Raw genomic sequence first — 20,884 nt, 5'->3', positions numbered from 1 at the left:
TTCCAGCTCCACCCTCACACTCCCAATCCCACTCCCCCAGCTACTCCTCTTACCCCAGAACTCCTAGCCCAACTGCAAACTCTCAATCCCAGCCCTATACTGATTTCAGCCCCAGCCTCTCACTCCACATTCCCAATTAGAATCCCAATTCCACAGACACACAGGGATTTCAGCGATGGTGCCACAGCCCCTATCTCTGCCCCACACTGATTCCTGCCCAGGTGTTACAGTCCCGAGCCCAGAACCCAGCCCTACCCCAGCCCCTCAGTGATTTCAGCTCGAGACCCACAAGCTTTATTGCACTGCCAGCTCTGCTCTCTCAGCAGTAGCTCTGCATCTTGCCAGCGCCGCCACGGGAAGCTGCTCCAGGTTCTCGCTGCAGGATCTTCAGCTTGGCTCCAGCTCTGCCACTTTCCAGCTCCACCCTCACATTCCAATCCCAGTCTCCCACTTCCCAATTCCTCACCCTCCCAATTCCCGTCCACCAGGTACTCCTCCTACCCCAGAACTCCTAGCCCAACTCCAAAGTCAAAACCCCAGCTCTAGACTCATTTCAGCCCTACCCACCCAGCCCACGTTCCTGCTCATCAATCCTTATTCCACAGACACACAGGGATTTCAGTGACGCTGCCACAGTCCTCATCTGAGCTCCAGACACCCTCCCAGCTCCAGAGACGCAATCCCAGCCCTATATGGATTTCAGCCCCAGCCTCTCACTCCACATTCCCAATTAGAATCCCGAGTCCAAACACACACAGATTTCAGCGACAGTGCCACAGGCCCTATCTCACAGGGATTGCTGTCATTCCTGCCCCAAGTGTTACAGTCCCAAGCCCAAACCCTGTCCCTATCCCAGCCCCTCAGTGATTTCAGCTCGAGACCCACAAGCTTTATTGCACTGCCAGCTCTGCTCTCTCAGCAGTAGCTCTGCATCTTGCCAGCGCCGCCACGGGAAGCTGCTCCAGGTTCTCGCTGCAGGATCTTCAGCTTGGCTCCAGCTCTGGGATTTTCCAGCTCCACCCTCACACTCCCAATCCCACTCCCCCAGCTACTCCTCTTACCCCATTACTCCTAGCCCAACTGCAAACTCTCAATCCCAGCCCTATACTGATTTCAGCCCCAGCCTCTCACTCCACATTCCCAATTAGAATCCCAATTCCACAGACACACAGGGATTTCAGCGACGGTGCCACAGGCCCTATCTCTGCCCCACACTGATTCCTGCCCAGGTGTTACAGTCCCGAGCCCAGAACCCAGCCCTACCCCAGCCCCTCAGTGATTTCAGCTCGAGACCCACAAGCTTTATTGCACTGCCAGCTCTGCTCTCTCAGCAGTAGCTCTGCATCTTGCCAGCGCCGCCACGGGAAGCTGCTCCAGGTTCTCGCTGCAGGATCTTCAGCTTGGCTCCAGCTCTGGGATTTTCCAGCTCCACCCTCACACTCCCAATCCCACTCCCCCAGCTACTCCTCTTACCCCATAACTCCTAGCCCAACTGCAAACTCTCAATCCCAGCCCTATACTGATTTCAGCCCCAGCCTCTCACTCCACATTCCCAATTATAATCCCAATTCCACAGACACACAGGGATTTCAGCGACGGTGCCACAGGCCCTATCTCTGCCCCACACTGATTCCTGCCCAGGTGTTACAGTCCCGAGCCCAGAACCCAGCCCTACCCCAGCCCCTCAGTGATTTCAGCTCGAGACCCACAAGCTTTATTGCACTGCCAGCTCTGCTCTCTCAGCAGTAGCTCTGCATCTTGCCAGCGCCGCCACGGGAAGCTGCTCCAGGTTCTCGCTGCAGGATCTTCAGCTTGGCTCCAGCTCTGCCACTTTCCAGCTCCCACCTCACATTCCAATCCCAGTCTCCCACTTCCCAATTCCTCACCCTCCCAATTCCCGTCCACCAGGTACTCCTCCTACCCCAGAACTCCTAGCCCAACTCCAAAGTCAAAACCCCAGCTCTAGACTCATTTCAGCCCTACCCACCCAGCCCACGTTCCTGCTCATCAATCCTTATTCCACAGACACACAGGGATTTCAGTGACACTGCCACAGTCCTCATCTGAGCTCCAGACACCCTCCCAGCTCCAGAGACGCAATCCCAGCCCTATATGGATTTCAGCCCCAGCCTCTCACTCCACATTCCCAATTAGAATCCCGAGTCCAAACACACACAGATTTCAGCGACAGTGCCACAGGCCCTATCTCACAGGGATTGCTGTCATTCCTGCCCCAAGTGTTACAGTCCCGAGCCCAGAACCCAGCCCTACCCCAGCCCCTCAGTGATTTCAGCTCGAGACCCACAAGCTTTATTGCACTGCCAGCTCTGCTCTCTCAGCAGTAGCTCTGCATCTTGCCAGCGCCGCCACGGGAAGCTGCTCCAGGTTCTCGCTGCAGGATCTTCAGCTTGGCTCCAGCTCTGGGATTTTCCAGCTCCACCCTCACACTCCCAATCCCACTCCCCCAGCTACTCCTCTTACCCCAGAACTCCTAGCCCAACTGCAAACTCTCAATCCCAGCCCTATACTGATTTCAGCCCCAGCCTCTCACTCCACATTCCCAATTAGAATCCCAATTCCACAGACACACAGGGATTTCAGCGATGGTGCCACAGCCCCTATCTCTGCCCCACACTGATTCCTGCCCAGGTGTTACAGTCCCGAGCCCAGAACCCAGCCCTACCCCAGCCCCTCAGTGATTTCAGCTCGAGACCCACAAGCTTTATTGCACTGCCAGCTCTGCTCTCTCAGCAGTAGCTCTGCATCTTGCCAGCGCCGCCACGGGAAGCTGCTCCAGGTTCTCGCTGCAGGATCTTCGGCTTGGCTCCAGCTCTGCCACTTTCCAGCTCCCACCTCACATTCCAATCCCAGTCTCCCACTTCCCAATTCCTCACCCTCCCAATTCCCGTCCACCAGGTACTCCTCCTACCCCAGAACTCCTAGCCCAACTCCAAAGTCAAAACCCCAGCTCTAGACTCATTTCAGCCCTACCCACCCAGCCCACGTTCCTGCTCATCAATCCTTATTCCACAGACACACAGGGATTTCAGTGACGCTGCCACAGTCCTCATCTGAGCTCCAGACATCCTCCCAGCTCCAGAGACGCAATCCCAGCCCTATATGGATTTCAGCCCCAGCCTCTCACTCCACATTCCCAATTAGAATCCCGAGTCCAAACACACACAGATTTCAGCGACAGTGCCACAGGCCCTATCTCACAGGGATTGCTGTCATTCCTGCCCCAAGTGTTACAGTCCCGAGCCCAAACCCTGTCCCTATCCCAGCCCCTCAGTGATTTCAGCTCGAGACCCACAAGCTTTATTGCACTGCCAGCTCTGCTCTCTCAGCAGTAGCTCTGCATCTTGCCAGCGCCGCCACGGGAAGCTGCTCCAGGTTCTCGCTGCAGGATCTTCAGCTTGGCTCCAGCTCTGGGATTTTCCAGCTCCACCCTCACACTCCCAATCCCACTCCCCCAGCTACTCCTCTTACCCCAGAACTCCTAGCCCAACTGCAAACTCTCAATCCCAGCCCTATACTGATTTCAGCCCCAGCCTCTCACTCCACATTCCCAATTAGAATCCCAATTCCACAGACACACAGGGATTTCAGCGACGGTGCCACAGGCCCTATCTCTGCCCCACACTGATTCCTGCCCAGGTGTTACAGTCCCGAGCCCAGAACCCAGCCCTACCCCAGCCCCTCAGTGATTTCAGCTCGAGACCCACAAGCTTTATTGCACTGCCAGCTCTGCTCTCTCAGCAGTAGCTCTGCATCTTGCCAGCGCCGCCACGGGAAGCTGCTCCAGGTTCTCGCTGCAGGATCTTCAGCTTGGCTCCAGCTCTGCCACTTTCCAGCTCCACCCTCACATTCCAATCCCAGTCTCCCACTTCCCAATTCCTCACCCTCCCAATTCCCGTCCACCAGGTACTCCTCCTACCCCAGAACTCCTAGCCCAACTCCAAAGTCAAAACCCCAGCTCTAGACTCATTTCAGCCCTACCCACCCAGCCCACGTTCCTGCTCATCAATCCTTATTCCACAGACACACAGGGATTTCAGTGACGCTGCCACAGTCCTCATCTGAGCTCCAGACACCCTCCCAGCTCCAGAGACGCAATCCCAGCCCTATATGGATTTCAGCCCCAGCCTCTCACTCCACATTCCCAATTAGAATCCCGAGTCCAAACACACACAGATTTCAGCGACAGTGCCACAGGCCCTATCTCACAGGGATTGCTGTCATTCCTGCCCCAAGTGTTACAGTCCCAAGCCCAAACCCTGTCCCTATCCCAGCCCCTCAGTGATTTCAGCTCGAGACCCACAAGCTTTATTGCACTGCCAGCTCTGCTCTCTCAGCAGTAGCTCTGCATCTTGCCAGCGCCGCCACGGGAAGCTGCTCCAGGTTCTCGCTGCAGGATCTTCAGCTTGGCTCCAGCTCTGGGATTTTCCAGCTCCACCCTCACACTCCCAATCCCACTCCCCCAGCTACTCCTCTTACCCCAGAACTCCTAGCCCAACTGCAAACTCTCAATCCCAGCCCTATACTGATTTCAGCCCCAGCCTCTCACTCCACATTCCCAATTATAATCCCAATTCCACAGACACACAGGGATTTCAGCGACGGTGCCACAGGCCCTATCTCCGCCCCACACTGATTCCTGCCCAGATGTTACAGTCCCGAGCCCAGAACCCAGCCCTACCCCAGCCCCTCAGTGATTTCAGCTCGAGACCCACAAGCTTTATTGCACTGCCAGCTCTGCTCTCTCAGCAGTAGCTCTGCATCTTGCCAGCGCCGCCACGGGAAGCTGCTCCAGGTTCTCGCTGCAGGATCTTCAGCTTGGCTCCAGCTCTGCCACTTTCCAGCTCCCACCTCACATTCCAATCCCAGTCTCCCACTTCCCAATTCCTCACCCTCCCAATTCCCGTCCACCAGGTACTCCTCCTACCCCAGAACTCCTAGCCCAACTCCAAAGTCAAAACCCCAGCTCTAGACTCATTTCAGCCCTACCCACCCAGCCCACGTTCCTGCTCATCAATCCTTATTCCACAGACACACAGGGATTTCAGTGACGCTGCCACAGTCCTCATCTGAGCTCCAGACACCCTCCCAGCTCCAGAGACGCAATCCCAGCCCTATATGGATTTCAGCCCCAGCCTCTCACTCCACATTCCCAATTAGAATCCCGAGTCCAAACACACACAGATTTCAGCGACAGTGCCACAGGCCCTATCTCACAGGGATTGCTGTCATTCCTGCCCCAAGTGTTACAGTCCCAAGCCCAAACCCTGTCCCTATCCCAGCCCCTCAGTGATTTCAGCTCGAGACCCACAAGCTTTATTGCACTGCCAGCTCTGCTCTCTCAGCAGTAGCTCTGCATCTTGCCAGCGCCGCCACGGGAAGCTGCTCCAGGTTCTCGCTGCAGGATCTTCAGCTTGGCTCCAGCTCTGGGATTTTCCAGCTCCACCCTCACACTCCCAATCCCACTCCCCCAGCTACTCCTCTTACCCCAGAACTCCTAGCCCAACTGCAAACTCTCAATCCCAGCCCTATACTGATTTCAGCCCCAGCCTCTCACTCCACATTCCCAATTATAATCCCAATTCCACAGACACACAGGGATTTCAGCGACGGTGCCACAGGCCCTATCTCCGCCCCACACTGATTCCTGCCCAGATGTTACAGTCCCGAGCCCAGAACCCAGCCCTACCCCAGCCCCTCAGTGATTTCAGCTCGAGACCCACAAGCTTTATTGCACTGCCAGCTCTGCTCTCTCAGCAGTAGCTCTGCATCTTGCCAGCGCCGCCACGGGAAGCTGCTCCAGGTTCTCGCTGCAGGATCTTCAGCTTGGCTCCAGCTCTGCCACTTTCCAGCTCCCACCTCACATTCCAATCCCAGTCTCCCACTTCCCAATTCCTCACCCTCCCAATTCCCGTCCACCAGGTACTCCTCCTACCCCAGAACTCCTAGCCCAACTCCAAAGTCAAAACCCCAGCTCTAGACTCATTTCAGCCCTACCCACCCAGCCCACGTTCCTGCTCATCAATCCTTATTCCACAGACACACAGGGATTTCAGTGACGCTGCCACAGTCCTCATCTGAGCTCCAGACACCCTCCCAGCTCCAGAGACGCAATCCCAGCCCTATATGGATTTCAGCCCCAGCCTCTCACTCCACATTCCCAATTAGAATCCCGAGTCCAAACACACACAGATTTCAGCGACAGTGCCACAGGCCCTATCTCACAGGGATTGCTGTCATTCCTGCCCCAAGTGTTACAGTCCCAAGCCCAAACCCTGTCCCTATCCCAGCCCCTCAGTGATTTCAGCTCGAGACCCACAAGCTTTATTGCACTGCCAGCTCTGCTCTCTCAGCAGTAGCTCTGCATCTTGCCAGCGCCGCCACGGGAAGCTGCTCCAGGTTCTCGCTGCAGGATCTTCAGCTTGGCTCCAGCTCTGGGATTTTCCAGCTCCACCCTCACACTCCCAATCCCACTCCCCCAGCTACTCCTCTTACCCCATAACTCCTAGCCCAACTGCAAACTCTCAATCCCAGCCCTATACTGATTTCAGCCCCAGCCTCTCACTCCACATTCCCAATTAGAATCCCAATTCCACAGACACACAGGGATTTCAGCGACGGTGCCACAGGCCCTATCTCTGCCCCACACTGATTCCTGCCCAGGTGTTACAGTCCCGAGCCCAGAACCCAGCCCTACCCCAGCCCCTCAGTGATTTCAGCTCGAGACCCACAAGCTTTATTGCACTGCCAGCTCTGCTCTCTCAGCAGTAGCTCTGCATCTTGCCAGCGCCGCCACGGGAAGCTGCTCCAGGTTCTCGCTGCAGGATCTTCAGCTTGGCTCCAGCTCTGCCACTTTCCAGCTCCCACCTCACATTCCAATCCCAGTCTCCCACTTCCCAATTCCTCACCCTCCCAATTCCCGTCCACCAGGTACTCCTCCTACCCCAGAACTCCTAGCCCAACTCCAAAGTCAAAACCCCAGCTCTAGACTCATTTCAGCCCTACCCACCCAGCCCACGTTCCTGCTCATCAATCCTTATTCCACAGACACACAGGGATTTCAGTGACGCTGCCACAGTCCTCATCTGAGCTCCAGACACCCTCCCAGCTCCAGAGACGCAATCCCAGCCCTATATGGATTTCAGCCCCAGCCTCTCACTCCACATTCCCAATTAGAATCCCGAGTCCAAACACACACAGATTTCAGCGACAGTGCCACAGGCCCTATCTCACAGGGATTGCTGTCATTCCTGCCCCAAGTGTTACAGTCCCGAGCCCAGAACCCAGCCCTACCCCAGCCCCTCAGTGATTTCAGCTCGAGACCCACAAGCTTTATTGCACTGCCAGCTCTGCTCTCTCAGCAGTAGCTCTGCATCTTGCCAGCGCCGCCACGGGAAGCTGCTCCAGGTTCTCGCTGCAGGATCTTCAGCTTGGCTCCAGCTCTGGGATTTTCCAGCTCCACCCTCACACTCCCAATCCCACTCCCCCAGCTACTCCTCTTACCCCATTACTCCTAGCCCAACTGCAAACTCTCAATCCCAGCCCTATACTGATTTCAGCCCCAGCCTCTCACTCCACATTCCCAATTAGAATCCCAATTCCACAGACACACAGGGATTTCAGCGATGGTGCCACAGCCCCTATCTCTGCCCCACACTGATTCCTGCCCAGGTGTTACAGTCCCGAGCCCAGAACCCAGCCCTACCCCAGCCCCTCAGTGATTTCAGCTCGAGACCCACAAGCTTTATTGCACTGCCAGCTCTGCTCTCTCAGCAGTAGCTCTGCATCTTGCCAGCGCCGCCACGGGAAGCTGCTCCAGGTTCTCGCTGCAGGATCTTCAGCTTGGCTCCAGCTCTGCCACTTTCCAGCTCCACCCTCACATTCCAATCCCAGTCTCCCACTTCCCAATTCCTCACCCTCCCAATTCCCGTCCACCAGGTACTCCTCCTACCCCAGAACTCCTAGCCCAACTCCAAAGTCAAAACCCCAGCTCTAGACTCATTTCAGCCCTACCCACCCAGCCCACGTTCCTGCTCATCAATCCTTATTCCACAGACACACAGGGATTTCAGTGACGCTGCCACAGTCCTCATCTGAGCTCCAGACACCCTCCCAGCTCCAGAGACGCAATCCCAGCCCTATATGGATTTCAGCCCCAGCCTCTCACTCCACATTCCCAATTAGAATCCCGAGTCCAAACACACACAGATTTCAGCGACAGTGCCACAGGCCCTATCTCACAGGGATTGCTGTCATTCCTGCCCCAAGTGTTACAGTCCCAAGCCCAAACCCTGTCCCTATCCCAGCCCCTCAGTGATTTCAGCTCGAGACCCACAAGCTTTATTGCACTGCCAGCTCTGCTCTCTCAGCAGTAGCTCTGCATCTTGCCAGCGCCGCCACGGGAAGCTGCTCCAGGTTCTCGCTGCAGGATCTTCAGCTTGGCTCCAGCTCTGGGATTTTCCAGCTCCACCCTCACACTCCCAATCCCACTCCCCCAGCTACTCCTCTTACCCCAGAACTCCTAGCCCAACTGCAAACTCTCAGTCCCAGCCCTATACTGATTTCAGCCCCAGCCTCTCACTCCACATTCCCAATTATAATCCCAATTCCACAGACACACAGGGATTTCAGTGACGCTGCCACAGTCCTCATCTGAGCTCCAGACACCCTCCCAGCTCCAGAGACGCAATCCCAGCCCTATATGGATTTCAGCCACAGCCTCTCACTCCACATTCCCAATTAGAATCCCGAGTCCAAACACACACAGATTTCAGCGACAGTGCCACAGGCCCTATCTCACAGGGATTGCTGTCATTCCTGCCCCAAGTGTTACAGTCCCAAGCCCAAACCCTGTCCCTATCCCAGCCCCTCAGTGATTTCAGCTCGAGACCCACAAGCTTTATTGCACTGCCAGCTCTGCTCTCTCAGCAGTAGCTCTGCATCTTGCCAGCGCCGCCACGGGAAGCTGCTCCAGGTTCTCGCTGCAGGATCTTCAGCTTGGCTCCAGCTCTGCCACTTTCCAGCTCCACCCTCACATTCCAATCCCAGTCTCCCACTTCCCAATTCCTCACCCTCCCAATTCCCGTCCACCAGGTACTCCTCCTACCCCAGAACTCCTAGCCCAACTCCAAAGTCAAAACCCCAGCTCTAGACTCATTTCAGCCCTACCCACCCAGCCCACGTTCCTGCTCATCAATCCTTATTCCACAGACACACAGGGATTTCAGTGACGCTGCCACAGTCCTCATCTGAGCTCCAGACACCCTCCCAGCTCCAGAGACGCAATCCCAGCCCTATATGGATTTCAGCCCCAGCCTCTCACTCCACATTCCCAATTAGAATCCCGAGTCCAAACACACACAGATTTCAGCGACAGTGCCACAGGCCCTATCTCACAGGGATTGCTGTCATTCCTGCCCCAAGTGTTACAGTCCCAAGCCCAAACCCTGTCCCTACCCCAGCCCCTCAGTGATTTCAGCTCGAGACCCACAAGCTTTATTGCACTGCCAGCTCTGCTCTCTCAGCAGTAGCTCTGCATCTTGCCAGCGCCGCCACGGGAAGCTGCTCCAGGTTCTCGCTGCAGGATCTTCAGCTTGGCTCCAGCTCTGGGATTTTCCAGCTCCACCCTCACACTCCCAATCCCACTCCCCCAGCTACTCCTCTTACCCCAGAACTCCTAGCCCAACTGCAAACTCTCAGTCCCAGCCCTATACTGATTTCAGCCCCAGCCTCTCACTCCACATTCCCAATTATAATCCCAATTCCACAGACACACAGGGATTTCAGCGACGGTGCCACAGGCCCTATCTCTGCCCCACACTGATTCCTGCCCAGGTGTTACAGTCCCGAGCCCAGAACCCAGCCCTACCCCAGCCCCTCAGTGATTTCAGCTCGAGACCCACAAGCTTTATTGCACTGCCAGCTCTGCTCTCTCAGCAGTAGCTCTGCATCTTGCCAGCGCCGCCACGGGAAGCTGCTCCAGGTTCTCGCTGCAGGATCTTCAGCTTGGCTCCAGCTCTGGGATTTTCCAGCTCCAACTTCACATTCCCAATCCCAGTTCCCCAGGTGCTCCTCCAGCCCCAGAAACCCGATCCCAACTCTAAAGTCCAGATCCCTGCCCTAGACTGATTTCAGCTCTTTCCCCTTAGTGCACGTTTCCACCCATCAATGCCTATTCCACAGACACACAGATGTTTCAGCGACGGTGCCAGTCCCTGTCTCAATCCTACAGTGATATCTGCTGCAGTGCCTCAGTCCCTCTCCGTACTCCACAGTCCCTTTCGGAGCACCACTCTCCCTATCCCATACCCAGACCCACAACCTTTATTTCTCTGCCAGCCCTGCTGTCACCTCCTGGTAAAGCTGCCGCACATTCCAATCCTAGCATCTTTCTTTTGTTAAAGGTCTGAGTTTTCCACCCCAGCTCTCAAGCCCACATTCCAGGCCAGGCCTGACTATTTTTATCCCAGCTCCATCCCTGCAGTATTTATGCCAGGTCCATGCTCCCTAAGCCAGCCCCACTCTTGTTCTGCCCACAGTCCTACCGTCTTTATGTCTCCACCAGTTCTGCTGCCTCAGCTCCAGGTTCTGCCTCAGCTTTCTGCTGCCTCTGCCTCAGCTTTCTGCTGCCTCTGCCTCAGCTTTCTGCTGCCTCTGCCTAAATCTTCTCCTGGGTGTCTCTGCAGCCCGGGGCTGTTGACAAGGTCACAAATCAGTCTTTGTCGTTCACTTAAATATCTCTAGGAGCTGTCCCACCCATCCCAACGGGAAGAGCAACAAAACAATAGAATAAACAATCAAGTAGTCAAAGATGAAAATAAAAGTAAAATAAAATTATAATAGAATGAAACATCTTTTATTACTTTTCTTTGTAATAATACTTTCAATACCAGCCGCACTGAGAGGCTGCATCCTAGTCCTTCTGGTTCGGGGGAGCACCCCTGAGCACGGGTCGCTCCCCCACTGAGCACTGACCAAAGCTGGCCGGCACAGCTGCCCGGGACACCGCCTGCCCAACGCCCTGCCTCGGCAGCTGTGGGGGACCGACCCCGGCTCCCCCTGGATCGGCAGCCGAGGGGGTGCTGCCCCATGGCTCCCCACCGCTCCCTGGAGCGGCAGCCGCGAGGGTCCCACCCTGGCTCACCGCCGCTCCTCGGCCCAGCGGCCGCGCCGCTCCCGGGCCGCTCCCGCCGCTCCAGCGCCGCCCCAGCCCCGCCGCCGAACTGCCCCCAGCGCCCCCCGCCCACGCCCTTTATAGCCGCGGCCCGCACAGCCCCGCCCCCCTCGTGCCAGCCCAGCCAATCCCAGCGTCCGGCAGCGTCCGGCCCCGCCAATCCCCGCCTGCCCGTTCCCGCCCTGCCCGTCCCCAAGAACCCCGCTGTCCCCTCAGGCCCCGCTCCCAGGGGCTGCTCCGCTCCCGCCCGCTGCCCGCCTCCCTCCCCTTCTCCCGGGAGAACTACGGGACGGGACGGGACCGCGGACCTCCCGCCCGCCCTTCCAACAGCGCCTGCGGGTGCCGCGGCAGCGCAGGCGCGGCTCCGCCGGATCCCGAAGCAAAGGCGCCGAGAGCGGCGCCTGAGGGGAACGCGGGGGGCGAGGTGGAGAGGGGGGGGCTCCGCGCCGCGGCTGAGCGGGCAGAGCTTGTTCGACCGCGGCCCCATTGAAAGGGCCGCCGTCGCTCCCGCCCCCTCCCCGCCTCCCGGAAGAACTCCCAGACGGGACGTGAGCGCGGAGCTGTGCCACCCGCCCTCCCTGGTCCCAACAGGGCCTGTCGGGGGCTGCGGCAGCGCAGGCGCGGCTCCGGAAGCAAAGGCGCCGGCATCTACAGCGCCTGAGGGGAACGTGAGGAAGGGGGGCGGCGCCGCGACGCGGCTGAGCGGGCACAGCTTACGGGACCGCGGCCTCATTGAAAGGGCGGGCTACGATTGGACGGAGCGGAGAAAAGCGGGCTGGGAGTGGCGGGCCGGGATCGGACCTGCACGTCGGGAGCCACAACCTCCCGGAGAGAGCGGCCCCTCTGCCCAAGACAGGCCACGTGCCTGGAGCGGCAGCCGCGGGAGTCCCGCCCCAGCTCACCGCCGATCTCGCCCCGGCTCCCGCCGCTCCAGCGCCGCTTCCACCTGCGCCGCCGCTTCCACCTCCGCCGCCGCTTCCACCTCCGCCGCCGCTTCCACCTCCGCCGCCGAACTGCCCCCCCCGCGCCCCCTCCCCCGCTATTTATAGACCGCGGCCCGCATAGCCCCGCCCCCCCGTGCCAGCCCCGCCAATCCCCGCCCGCCCGTTCCCGAGAACGCCGCTGGCCCCGCAGGCCCCGCTCCCGGAGCCCCTCCCGCCCGCTCCCCGCCTCCCTCCCCTTCTCCTGGGAGAGCTCCCGGACGGGACGTGACCGCGGAGCTCCCACCGCCCTTCCGTGGTCCCAGCAGCGCCTGTGGGGAACGGGGAGACGGTGCCGCGCGGAGGGGCTGCGCCGCGGCTGAGCGGGCAGAGCTTGCGGGACCGCGGCCGGATTGAAAAGGCGGGCTGTGATTGGACGGCGCCGAGAAAGGCGGGCCGGGATTGGCGGGCCAGACGCTGCCTCGGGCCCGGATTGGCGGGGCTTGGAGCCCGCGGGGCCGCGGCCCCGGGTGGCGGGAGGTGCTCGGGTGGTCGGGCGGAGGGACGAGGGCCGTGTCGGAGGGGCCCTTCCCGCGGGTCCGTGGCCGCCCCGGGTCCCGCCCCCGGGACCCCGTCCCCTGCCCCGCCCCTTGGTCGGGCTGCACCCCCGGGGGCCCGGCCCCAAGGCCCCTGCAGAGCCCCTCGGGGAGCCCCCCACCGGCACACGGGGCGGTTCCGGGTCGCGAAGGCGGACTGTGCGGCATGGGGGACCGGGGAGCAGCGGCGACGTGGTGGGCCGGGAGTCGGCGGCGGGGAGCGGGGAGGACGCAGAGCGGCAGTGCGCCTCTGACCGCCTCTCCCCACGCAGCAGTTCTGCTTCTACGGGGACTTAAACTGCCCCGACTGGGTGCTGGCTGAGATCAGCTCCCTGGCCGAAATCTTTTAAGTGCCCGCCCCCACCCCCATCCCCCTGCCCGCCCCAGGCCCGCTGCCCACCCTCCTTCTCCTGCGCAGTCCCTGCTGCTGCTGAAGTTCAGCGCTATTTCAGTACTTGTTCTACTTGTGCTTCTGAAAAAAAGCTAGAATCAGGATAGCCAAATCAACATAGAAAGTCTATTCCATCTTCAACTACATTACAGGGCAAAGGAAATAAGTGATCCTACCCATCAGTGGAACAGGGGAAGAATGAAGATTAAGTCTGTGAGCTATAGAAGAGAAAAATCACACTGTAACAACTTAGAAGATTGCTCCAAGACCACAGTCACAGGAAAAGGGAAGAGAGCCAGGGGCAGAAACTGTAAGGCCAAAAAGATGATGGACACATCTGTGCATCAATCAGGTTCAGAGGTCACTGCATGCCCCAAGCCTAACGAGTTCTCTGGTTTATGTGTGTTATACACCTATTAATTACTTGAATAGAAAATTTACAATTGAACTTTCACAAAGGTTACAGAGTGATATCCCTGCACTGACCATTGCAGCTGAGCTTCTGCTACACATTCTGACACGTCAGGTGACTGAATGTTTGCTTGTTTTCTAGGCTCTCCTTACAGTCCATCCAGGTCATGAAATACAGAGGGGATTTCTTGAGAGGCAGCTTTTAGACCTCATTCCCTTACCTTCATGGTCAATGCCATCAGTGTCACTCTCCCTCTCTTCTTGCTCTTCATCGAGAGTTCCTCGTGTTAGTATTAGCTCAGAGGGACCCATTGCAGAAGCATCAGGTCCTTGAAGGGAACAGAAACGGCTGTACACAAACCAGCTTGCTAAAGGTAAGGTTTCTGTCTGCACAGAAACCCAGCAATGAACACCTGCTCTAAGGGGACAGAAAGCTGCTTGTGGATCCCAGACACAGGACAGACTCCATCAGCACCTACTCGCCTCATCTAAGGAACAGTGCAGCCAACAGCAGAGCTTTCTCACATTCTGATCTGACTGTTTCGCCTTTTCTAAAGTATTGCATTATTTCTAGTAGGTCCACTGCTTTAGCTACACAGTGGGGTTTCTTCCAAACCTGTGACTGACACAGAAGAGCTGAGTGTGACCAATCCCACAGGAACTAAAGCCCCACTCCTCTAACATGGAGCTGCTTTCACACGTCTGCTGTGAGGATAAAGAAGCACTGTACTACTTCACAAGGCAAACTCTTCAGAAAACTTCTGCAGTAACCTTTATCCTCCTGGGGAGGTACCTGCCAGTGTGCTGCCCTGCACACACACGCTGCCCATGTCCTTCCACAAGTGTTCCAGCTGCTCTCTCTTTTGCTTATTTTGAGCTTTCTCCCGTAGACAAAGATTTCCATGTGGATTCTGAGAACATTTAAAACATCAGGAGAAGAGAAACCTCACCCAAACCCAGCAGCCTGTCCCCAAGTCAGAGAGCAGAAGTCACTATGCAGGTCTTACATTTCAACTCAGGTTACACAGAACTTCTGACTAAGCATGGAAAGCAACCTCCAGTCAGGTGGGATTCTAGGACATTTTCTAGGACATCTAGGTGGGATTTTAAGCAGCACCGGGAAGCCAAACTCTGTGTAGCTGTGCCTGCAGAGAACTGTCCTTTGGACAGCCAGAACTCAAGGTGAGCAGAGCTACTGATTTTGGCACTGCAATTCAGTCTTTCTTACTAAGTCAAACTAGTGCTCTTCACTGGTGCAGGAAGATACAGGGATAGTCTCAACAAATCCCTTTGGAAATTTATTTTTAAGAACTCTCTATCCATCTGAATGGAAGACACAATCTTATTTCCCAATAATTTTCACACAATTAGCTCAAATATTAGCACTAAACCAGTGAGCAACATCTGTTTTACAAAATCTTTATTTTTGTAAAGATATGCTCCACCACATCTAGGAAAAAAAAGGCAAATGGTGGACTCCTTCAGGACAGGAGTTTTCCCACAGTGAGTACGACTAGTAAATGAAATGTTAGACCCTCTCAACATAAAGGCAATTGTGTGCATAAAAGTGACCCAAGACACACTGTTCAGGTGTAAAACAGCTAAAAACACTTACCAGTGTTCTTCTCAGGCGCTCGTATTCTGGCCGATACTCTCTGAAAAGGTGAACAAAGGGAGTGCATTCAGTCTGAAAAACACATGATTTGTATTGCAGAAGGATCATCCTGGAGGCTTCGTTTTACTCAAAAAAAAAAGTTTTCTCTAGGCTTTCATGTTTGAGAGACATTTCAGAAAGACTAACAGTACTTTTTTCCCCAGATTTGGATTCTGAAACCAATGGATGCAAAATCAATGAACATACTTCATTAAAACAGCAACAATTCAAAACTTGGTATGGAATTACAAGAAAAAAATTACTTCACAGACTTGCTGGCACAGATAGCTTTTACTTTTTCACGGAACAGCACAAAAATTCATCTCTGAATTGTTCCTTTTTACTGCTGCTTTTTATGCTGATACTGGACACCCTAAGCTACCTTGGCTATGGCAACTGTACACTCCTCCAAATCAAAGGAGCAGACTCATGAATCAGGACCTTCAGGAAGTGGTCACTGGGTCGCAGACCAGAAGTTATCCCCTTACCTCTCCTATTCATCTACAGCTTTAGAAAGCTGGGTAAAAAACTCACCCAGTCCTGTGCCAAACACTGCAGAAACACCAACCACCTGGAAAAGAAAACACACCAGAACTAGAGAGTAACTGAGCCAGATTTTTAATACAGAAAAAAAACCAAAATAAAAACAAACAAACAAACAATCCCCCACAACGACAACAAAAAAATCAACACCACCGAAAAACCCAACAACAACAAACTATTAATCTAAACCTAACAACAGCCATTTAATCAGCACAGTGGCCTAAGAGTGGGCAGTAACACTTCTGCTTCTGTCCAGCCCGCTTTCAAACTCTTCCTCCACTTGCTGTTCATGTTTGTTACTTCTGCTTTTTGGTTGTCGGTGATTTTCTGTTTGGTGAGTTGTTGAGGTATTTTGGGGGGTGTTTCTTTGGGGAAGGAGGTTTGTTTGGTATTTTTTATCACTGTAGGGTAATTCAAAAGAAAGGTCAAGTCTTTCTGCTGTTTACTTGTTTATTGTTAATAACCCAAGTTCTCATTCTGCATCTAGGGTTTTAAGTGGTTAGCAAGTATCAGTGTACTAGAATTAAAGTGCAAAAGAGACAACAAGAACTGACCTTTTGGCTCTGAAATAGTCTAATACTTTTTATTTAGCCAAAGCACATTTAAAAGGTCCCCAGAACAGCAAGAGAGGGAGAATTTAATCAGTTGCTATGACAATACATTCAAAATGCACATCTACTTTCTAATTTCAACTTGTCTCTCATTACACTTCTGGCCATTTGTTCTGCTTGTATTAAATCAATTCTCTAAAAATACCTTGAATTAAGACTATTACCAGCCAGAATCCTACATCCTCTAATGAAAATTCTCCCTCTTTTTCATAGGCAAGACAGTCTCAACTACTGACTTCCAAATGGAAGACCTTTCCCAACACAGCCTTGCATTGATCATTAATACAGTAAATATGCAGACAGCTCTCCAAAGGATTTTAAGCATTAAGGCCAAGCACTGTGCCAATATATATAAATATTTATACTTACCCTGCACTTAAGTACAAGCTGCCTTTTACTCCGTAATCCTCTTCATATGACCTGCTCTCCATCCAGTGCTCCAACAGTCCTGACAGGCAGATAAATATGACCTGATCAGCAAATAAGGAACAGGAAGTATGTTAGTTCTGTATATGGGACCACTACAATCCCTTTTGAAATTCTGTATGTTGTTCCACACAGGACACTTACAATATTTTTGTTTTGGCTCTTATCATTATCTACATGAATGGAATCATTTCGTTCCTGTAATATCCACGCAGCTGAGAAGGCTTGCTTTTTCTTTAGTAAAAGCTGATGACAAACACAATCAGCTAAAACCTTTAGCACAGACTATGGGATCATTAACAGCCTCCAATGGATAGTGTTGTCAGAGAAACAATTAATTTGTCCTCTCAAAACCTGGTTGAGTGGAAGAACAATCTTCTTCTTGTACAAGCAAATATAAAGGGGTTTTTTGTTCATTTATTTGTTTTTGAGATTTCTTTTGTTTTTTATATATCCTTTTTTATTTCGTTTATTTTTTATTCTCTTTATTTTCCATTTTCTCTCCCAGTGCTCCCCAACAACCCTCAGTAACACCCAGTGCTCCCCAAAATTGACCCAAAACCGACCCAAATCACCCCAAAAGCTGACCCAAAACTGACCCCAAAAACTGACCCAAGTCATCCCAAAAACTGACCCAAAACTCTGCATTTCTTTGGCATCATTTCCTCTCAAAAACAACATCTGCGATTTAGTTGATTGCTAAAGCCATCATTTTAAAATCATCTCAGGAATCCAAAGGGACTGGAAAACACACAGAAATCATTCCTGCACCCACCAAAGCATTAGGAATTGGAACCCGATTCCCTCATCTCTCTCCTTGTTCTTCTTGGCTGGAAAACCTGATGATCCCCACTGGCTGTTTTTAGGCTGCTTTTCTTCCACAGCTCCTTTCCTCCCGGCTGAAACCTCCTGGCATCTTCAGGGCTTATCTGGAGGGAAGCCCCTCTGAAGTATTTCCTCTCGTGGCAATTCTGTGGGATGAAGAAGTAAAAAAAGCACATCAAGAGCTCCTTCTACCCCCTTCCCTCGCAAACACCCTCCCAGCTTGTCCTTGGCAGCTCCATCCCCCCGGCAGCGGCACCCGACGCTTCGGCTCCGCTGGGAAAGGGACAGCAAGTGCAGAAGCAAGTTCAGGTCTGGGCAGGGGCTCCCTGGGGAACGGCACTTCAGTGCTTTAGTCCGTGGCCTTTCCTGCTGCCCTCCCTCCTGGAGGCAGAGGATGACCCGTCCCTTGTTTCTCCCACGCTGGCAGACCCAGGTCCTGCTCCTTTGGCCCCACTTTTCTTGGCAGACCCGGCATCATTTCCCAGGGTCCCCAGGAAACTTCTGCACTTGACCCACTGCTAAGTGCAGAGCACAGGGCGAGGGAAGGACAAATTTCTCGGCACCCACCCCCTGGAATTTCCCTCCTCCGCAGCACGCTCCCGTTCCCGCTGTCTCTGCAGGTGCCCGCACGAGTCCTCCTTCTCCCAGCACCTCAGAGAATGTCCTTTTCACCCAGGTCCTGCTTACCGTCATCCAACAAAACACGCTGACAACATTTTTCACGATGCCAGTGGAGAGCTATTAGAGCACACTGCACAGGGAACCCGAGGCTGCCCCTGGATCCCTGCAAGTGTTCCAGGCCAGGCTGGACGGGACTCGCAGCAACCGGGGACAGTGGAAGGTGTCCCTGCCCACGGAAGACAGGCTGGCCTTTGAAGGTCCCCTTCAAACCAAATCGCTCTGGGATTCCCCTCCAAAATCACTCCCAAAGAGACACAGCAACCAAAGCAGAGGGACTGCACTCCCAGCTTTTCTTACCTGCAGGCACACACAGCACAGCACGCTGGACATAAAAGCCACAGGGTTAGTCCTGCCAGAGGCGTCCGGCACACCCACGGCGACCGAAGGGAAAGAGGCAGCCTGGGAACACGGAGTAAAAGACACCTTAATTAGGACTACCCTGAGCCATAGCCAGGTCATTCCCACAGACAGCTTCACCGTCCAGTCCCACAAAAAGCACTGACCTCCCAGGGCCTCAGTTAGGATGGCTCCTGACGCTGACACCTCCGTTTGCCCCGGGGGGTCAAGAATAACATGCCTGGGAAGAAGTCACCCCCAACAACAAAAAGGGAAAATTAGTGAAGCACGGGGTCCTCTTCTGACTAGATTGCCACCAGCATTCCAGAGCAGATGACACGACTGTTCTGTTACAGACGAGAAAAGCCTGTTCTCCCAAACAAACAGCGAGGAGATTTATGGGCACGCCTGAACATTTCCTGTGAGGAACTTTTTGTAACTAAGGAGCAGGTGCTGTCTTGAGTTGAAGGCATCAATTTGACAGACACTTAGGACAGCAAACTCTTCAGCAGAGCAATTAACTGCAGCCTATTTGAACAGCAGGGGAGAGAAAACGACAGTCGAAGGGAAGACAAGAAAAGCAGAACTGGAATCAGCAGACTTTTCTTCCATCTCTCCCGAGGAAGTCTAGTTTGTCTGTTCTAATAATTCTATGCCCTTTTCTACATGAAACTTAGAGCAAGGCTGAAAAAACAACTAGAAAACACGGAGAGAAGCTTTTTAGAATTTCACGTGATTTTCCCAAACCGATGCCAGAAAAGCAGAACTCGGTAGAATGTACTCACCTCGAGGCCTTTGGTCTTTTCTTCCCTAAGCTTCGTCACCTGATTGAAAAAGCAGAGTAGACTCGGTATTTAGGCTCCCAACAGGAAAACTTCCCCTTCATTTCCTAAAAGAAACTACATTAATCTGCACAGCTGCAGGCGCGTGTCCAGCTGTTAAAGCCTTTCAGCTTTTCGGAGGGTGAGAATGCCCTGCTAAGGAAGGCTGAAAACTGCTCGGAGCCTGCCCAGGTCCAAGAGCCCCTTGATTTTGTCTGTGTTCCAGTCCCGGGCTAAAGAAAGGGCAGAAGAAGCGCAGTTGTTCCTTGCCTCTTCCCTAAGAGGTTCGGCCAGGTGCTGGGCCAGCCCGGGCACTCCGGGGGAAGGCCGGCAGTGCCCAAGCAGCGCCGCTTTGCCAGGGGCGTCGCTTGCAAGAGCGCCGCCGAGCGCCGGGCCCTGCCTCACAGTCGCCGCCTGGCGGACACGGCCGGGAGCGGTACTGCAGCCGCGCGCCTCCCCCCCCCCCCCCCCCCTCCTTGGCGAGACCCGCGGCGCCTTTGGACGCGCCCAGCTTACCCCGGGGTCGATCTCCGTCGAATCTGCCGCCGTGGGTCGCTTCCGGGGGGGGAAGGCGGCGGCGCAGCCCCGATAGCATCTCCAGGGCACGGCGGGAGCGAGCGGGGCAGAAGCGGGGGCAGGGGCGGGAGCGGGAGCGGAGCGGGGCGAGAGGGCGGCGCGACGTGCGCGCCATGCGGTCCTCGCGCGCCGCGGCCCCGAGACGGGGGCTGCCGGCGCCGGTGCCTGCCGCCGCCCACGAACCTGCCGCCCGCGCCCGGCGCCGCCGAGCGCCCCGCCCTGTCCCCGCAGCGGGAAGCAGCGCGGCGAGACGGCGCTGCGGGCGCGGGGTGGGGGTCCGGGTCGCGGCGGAAGCCTCTCGCCGCCATCTTTAGTGTGGTCGTTCCGGTCCTGGCGGCGCCATCTTTACTGTGGGCTTGGCGAACTTCCGGGCCGGGGCCGCCATCTTTAGTGTGGTCGTTCCGGTCCTGGCGGCGCCATCTTTACTGTGGGCTTGGCGAACTTCCGGGCCGGGGCCGCCATCTTTAGTGTGGTCGTTCCGGTCCTGGTGGCGCCATCTTTACTGTGGGCTTGGCGAACTTCCGGGCCGGGGCCGCCATCTTTAGTGTGGTCGTTCCGGTCCTGGCGGCGCCATCTTTACTATGGGCTTGGCGGACTTCCGGGCCGGGGCCTTGGAGGACTTCCGGTCGCTCACTACTTCTGGTGACCGAGTTTACCCAAATTAGCGTCCCTCCTCGCTAATTTCTGCGCTTTCACCCCAAGAAATCTTCACGTTTTTCCCCCCCCGCACACCCCGGGACAGACGGGAGACCGCGAGTCCCGCCCTGCCGCCGGAACCGGCCCTTAACTCGAGCAGGGAGCGCTGCACCGGCACGAGAGCCACTGCGCATGCGTCGCCGGTCCCTCTCCTGCCTGCCCTTACTTACCACGTGATCGCCGGCGTTTTGCCAACGACTGCGCAT

The 20,884-nt window shown here is 55.3% G+C and overlaps 2 protein-coding genes across 10 annotated transcripts in view; both read right to left on the bottom strand.

Moving 5' to 3' along the window:
* Window positions 1–20,469, bottom strand: part of LOC127464610 (uncharacterized) — a 55,936-nt gene extending 35,467 nt beyond the window's left edge. The window contains exons 1-9 of one of the 8 annotated variants that reach the window (XM_051775023.1): window positions 19,923–20,454; window positions 19,371–19,409; window positions 18,753–19,281; window positions 18,547–18,648; window positions 16,687–16,787; window positions 15,698–15,734; window positions 15,125–15,196; window positions 14,303–14,420; window positions 13,219–13,838 (exon numbers count right to left, since the gene is read on the bottom strand). In XM_051775023.1, coding sequence (XP_051630983.1) covers window positions 13,675–13,838; window positions 14,303–14,420; window positions 15,125–15,196; window positions 15,698–15,734; window positions 16,687–16,787; window positions 18,547–18,579 — 525 coding nt within the window. In that variant the 5' untranslated portion in view covers window positions 18,580–18,648; window positions 18,753–19,281; window positions 19,371–19,409; window positions 19,923–20,454 and the 3' untranslated portion in view covers window positions 13,219–13,674. The other 7 variants (XM_051775024.1, XM_051775025.1, XM_051775018.1 and 4 more) reach the window with 7 other exon arrangements.
* LOC127464611 (spidroin-1-like) lies at window positions 10,320–13,040 on the bottom strand. 2 transcript variants are annotated; one of them, XM_051775027.1, is made up of 2 exons: window positions 12,174–13,040; window positions 10,320–12,137 (listed from the first exon to the last, which is right to left on the bottom strand). In XM_051775027.1, exon 2 carries the CDS (start codon window positions 11,922–11,924, stop codon window positions 10,815–10,817), a length of 1,110 nt encoding a protein of 369 aa, XP_051630987.1. In that variant the 5' UTR covers window positions 11,925–12,137; window positions 12,174–13,040; the 3' UTR covers window positions 10,320–10,814. The 2 variants fall into 2 exon arrangements, with proteins under 2 accessions (XP_051630987.1, XP_051630988.1); XM_051775028.1 differs by having other exon boundaries at window positions 10,320–10,710; window positions 11,162–12,178.
* Window positions 20,470–20,884: the final 415 nt, after the last annotated feature.

The sequence above is a fragment of the Manacus candei genome, unplaced genomic scaffold, assembly GCF_025592945.1.
Source record: "Manacus candei isolate 608988 ecotype Guabito, Panama unplaced genomic scaffold, ASM2559294v1 h1tg000242l, whole genome shotgun sequence".
NCBI classification, from domain to species: domain Eukaryota; kingdom Metazoa; phylum Chordata; class Aves; order Passeriformes; family Pipridae; genus Manacus; species Manacus candei.
The sequence above is the reverse complement of the archived record's forward strand: the minus strand, read 5'-3'. Positions and strand labels throughout refer to the sequence as shown.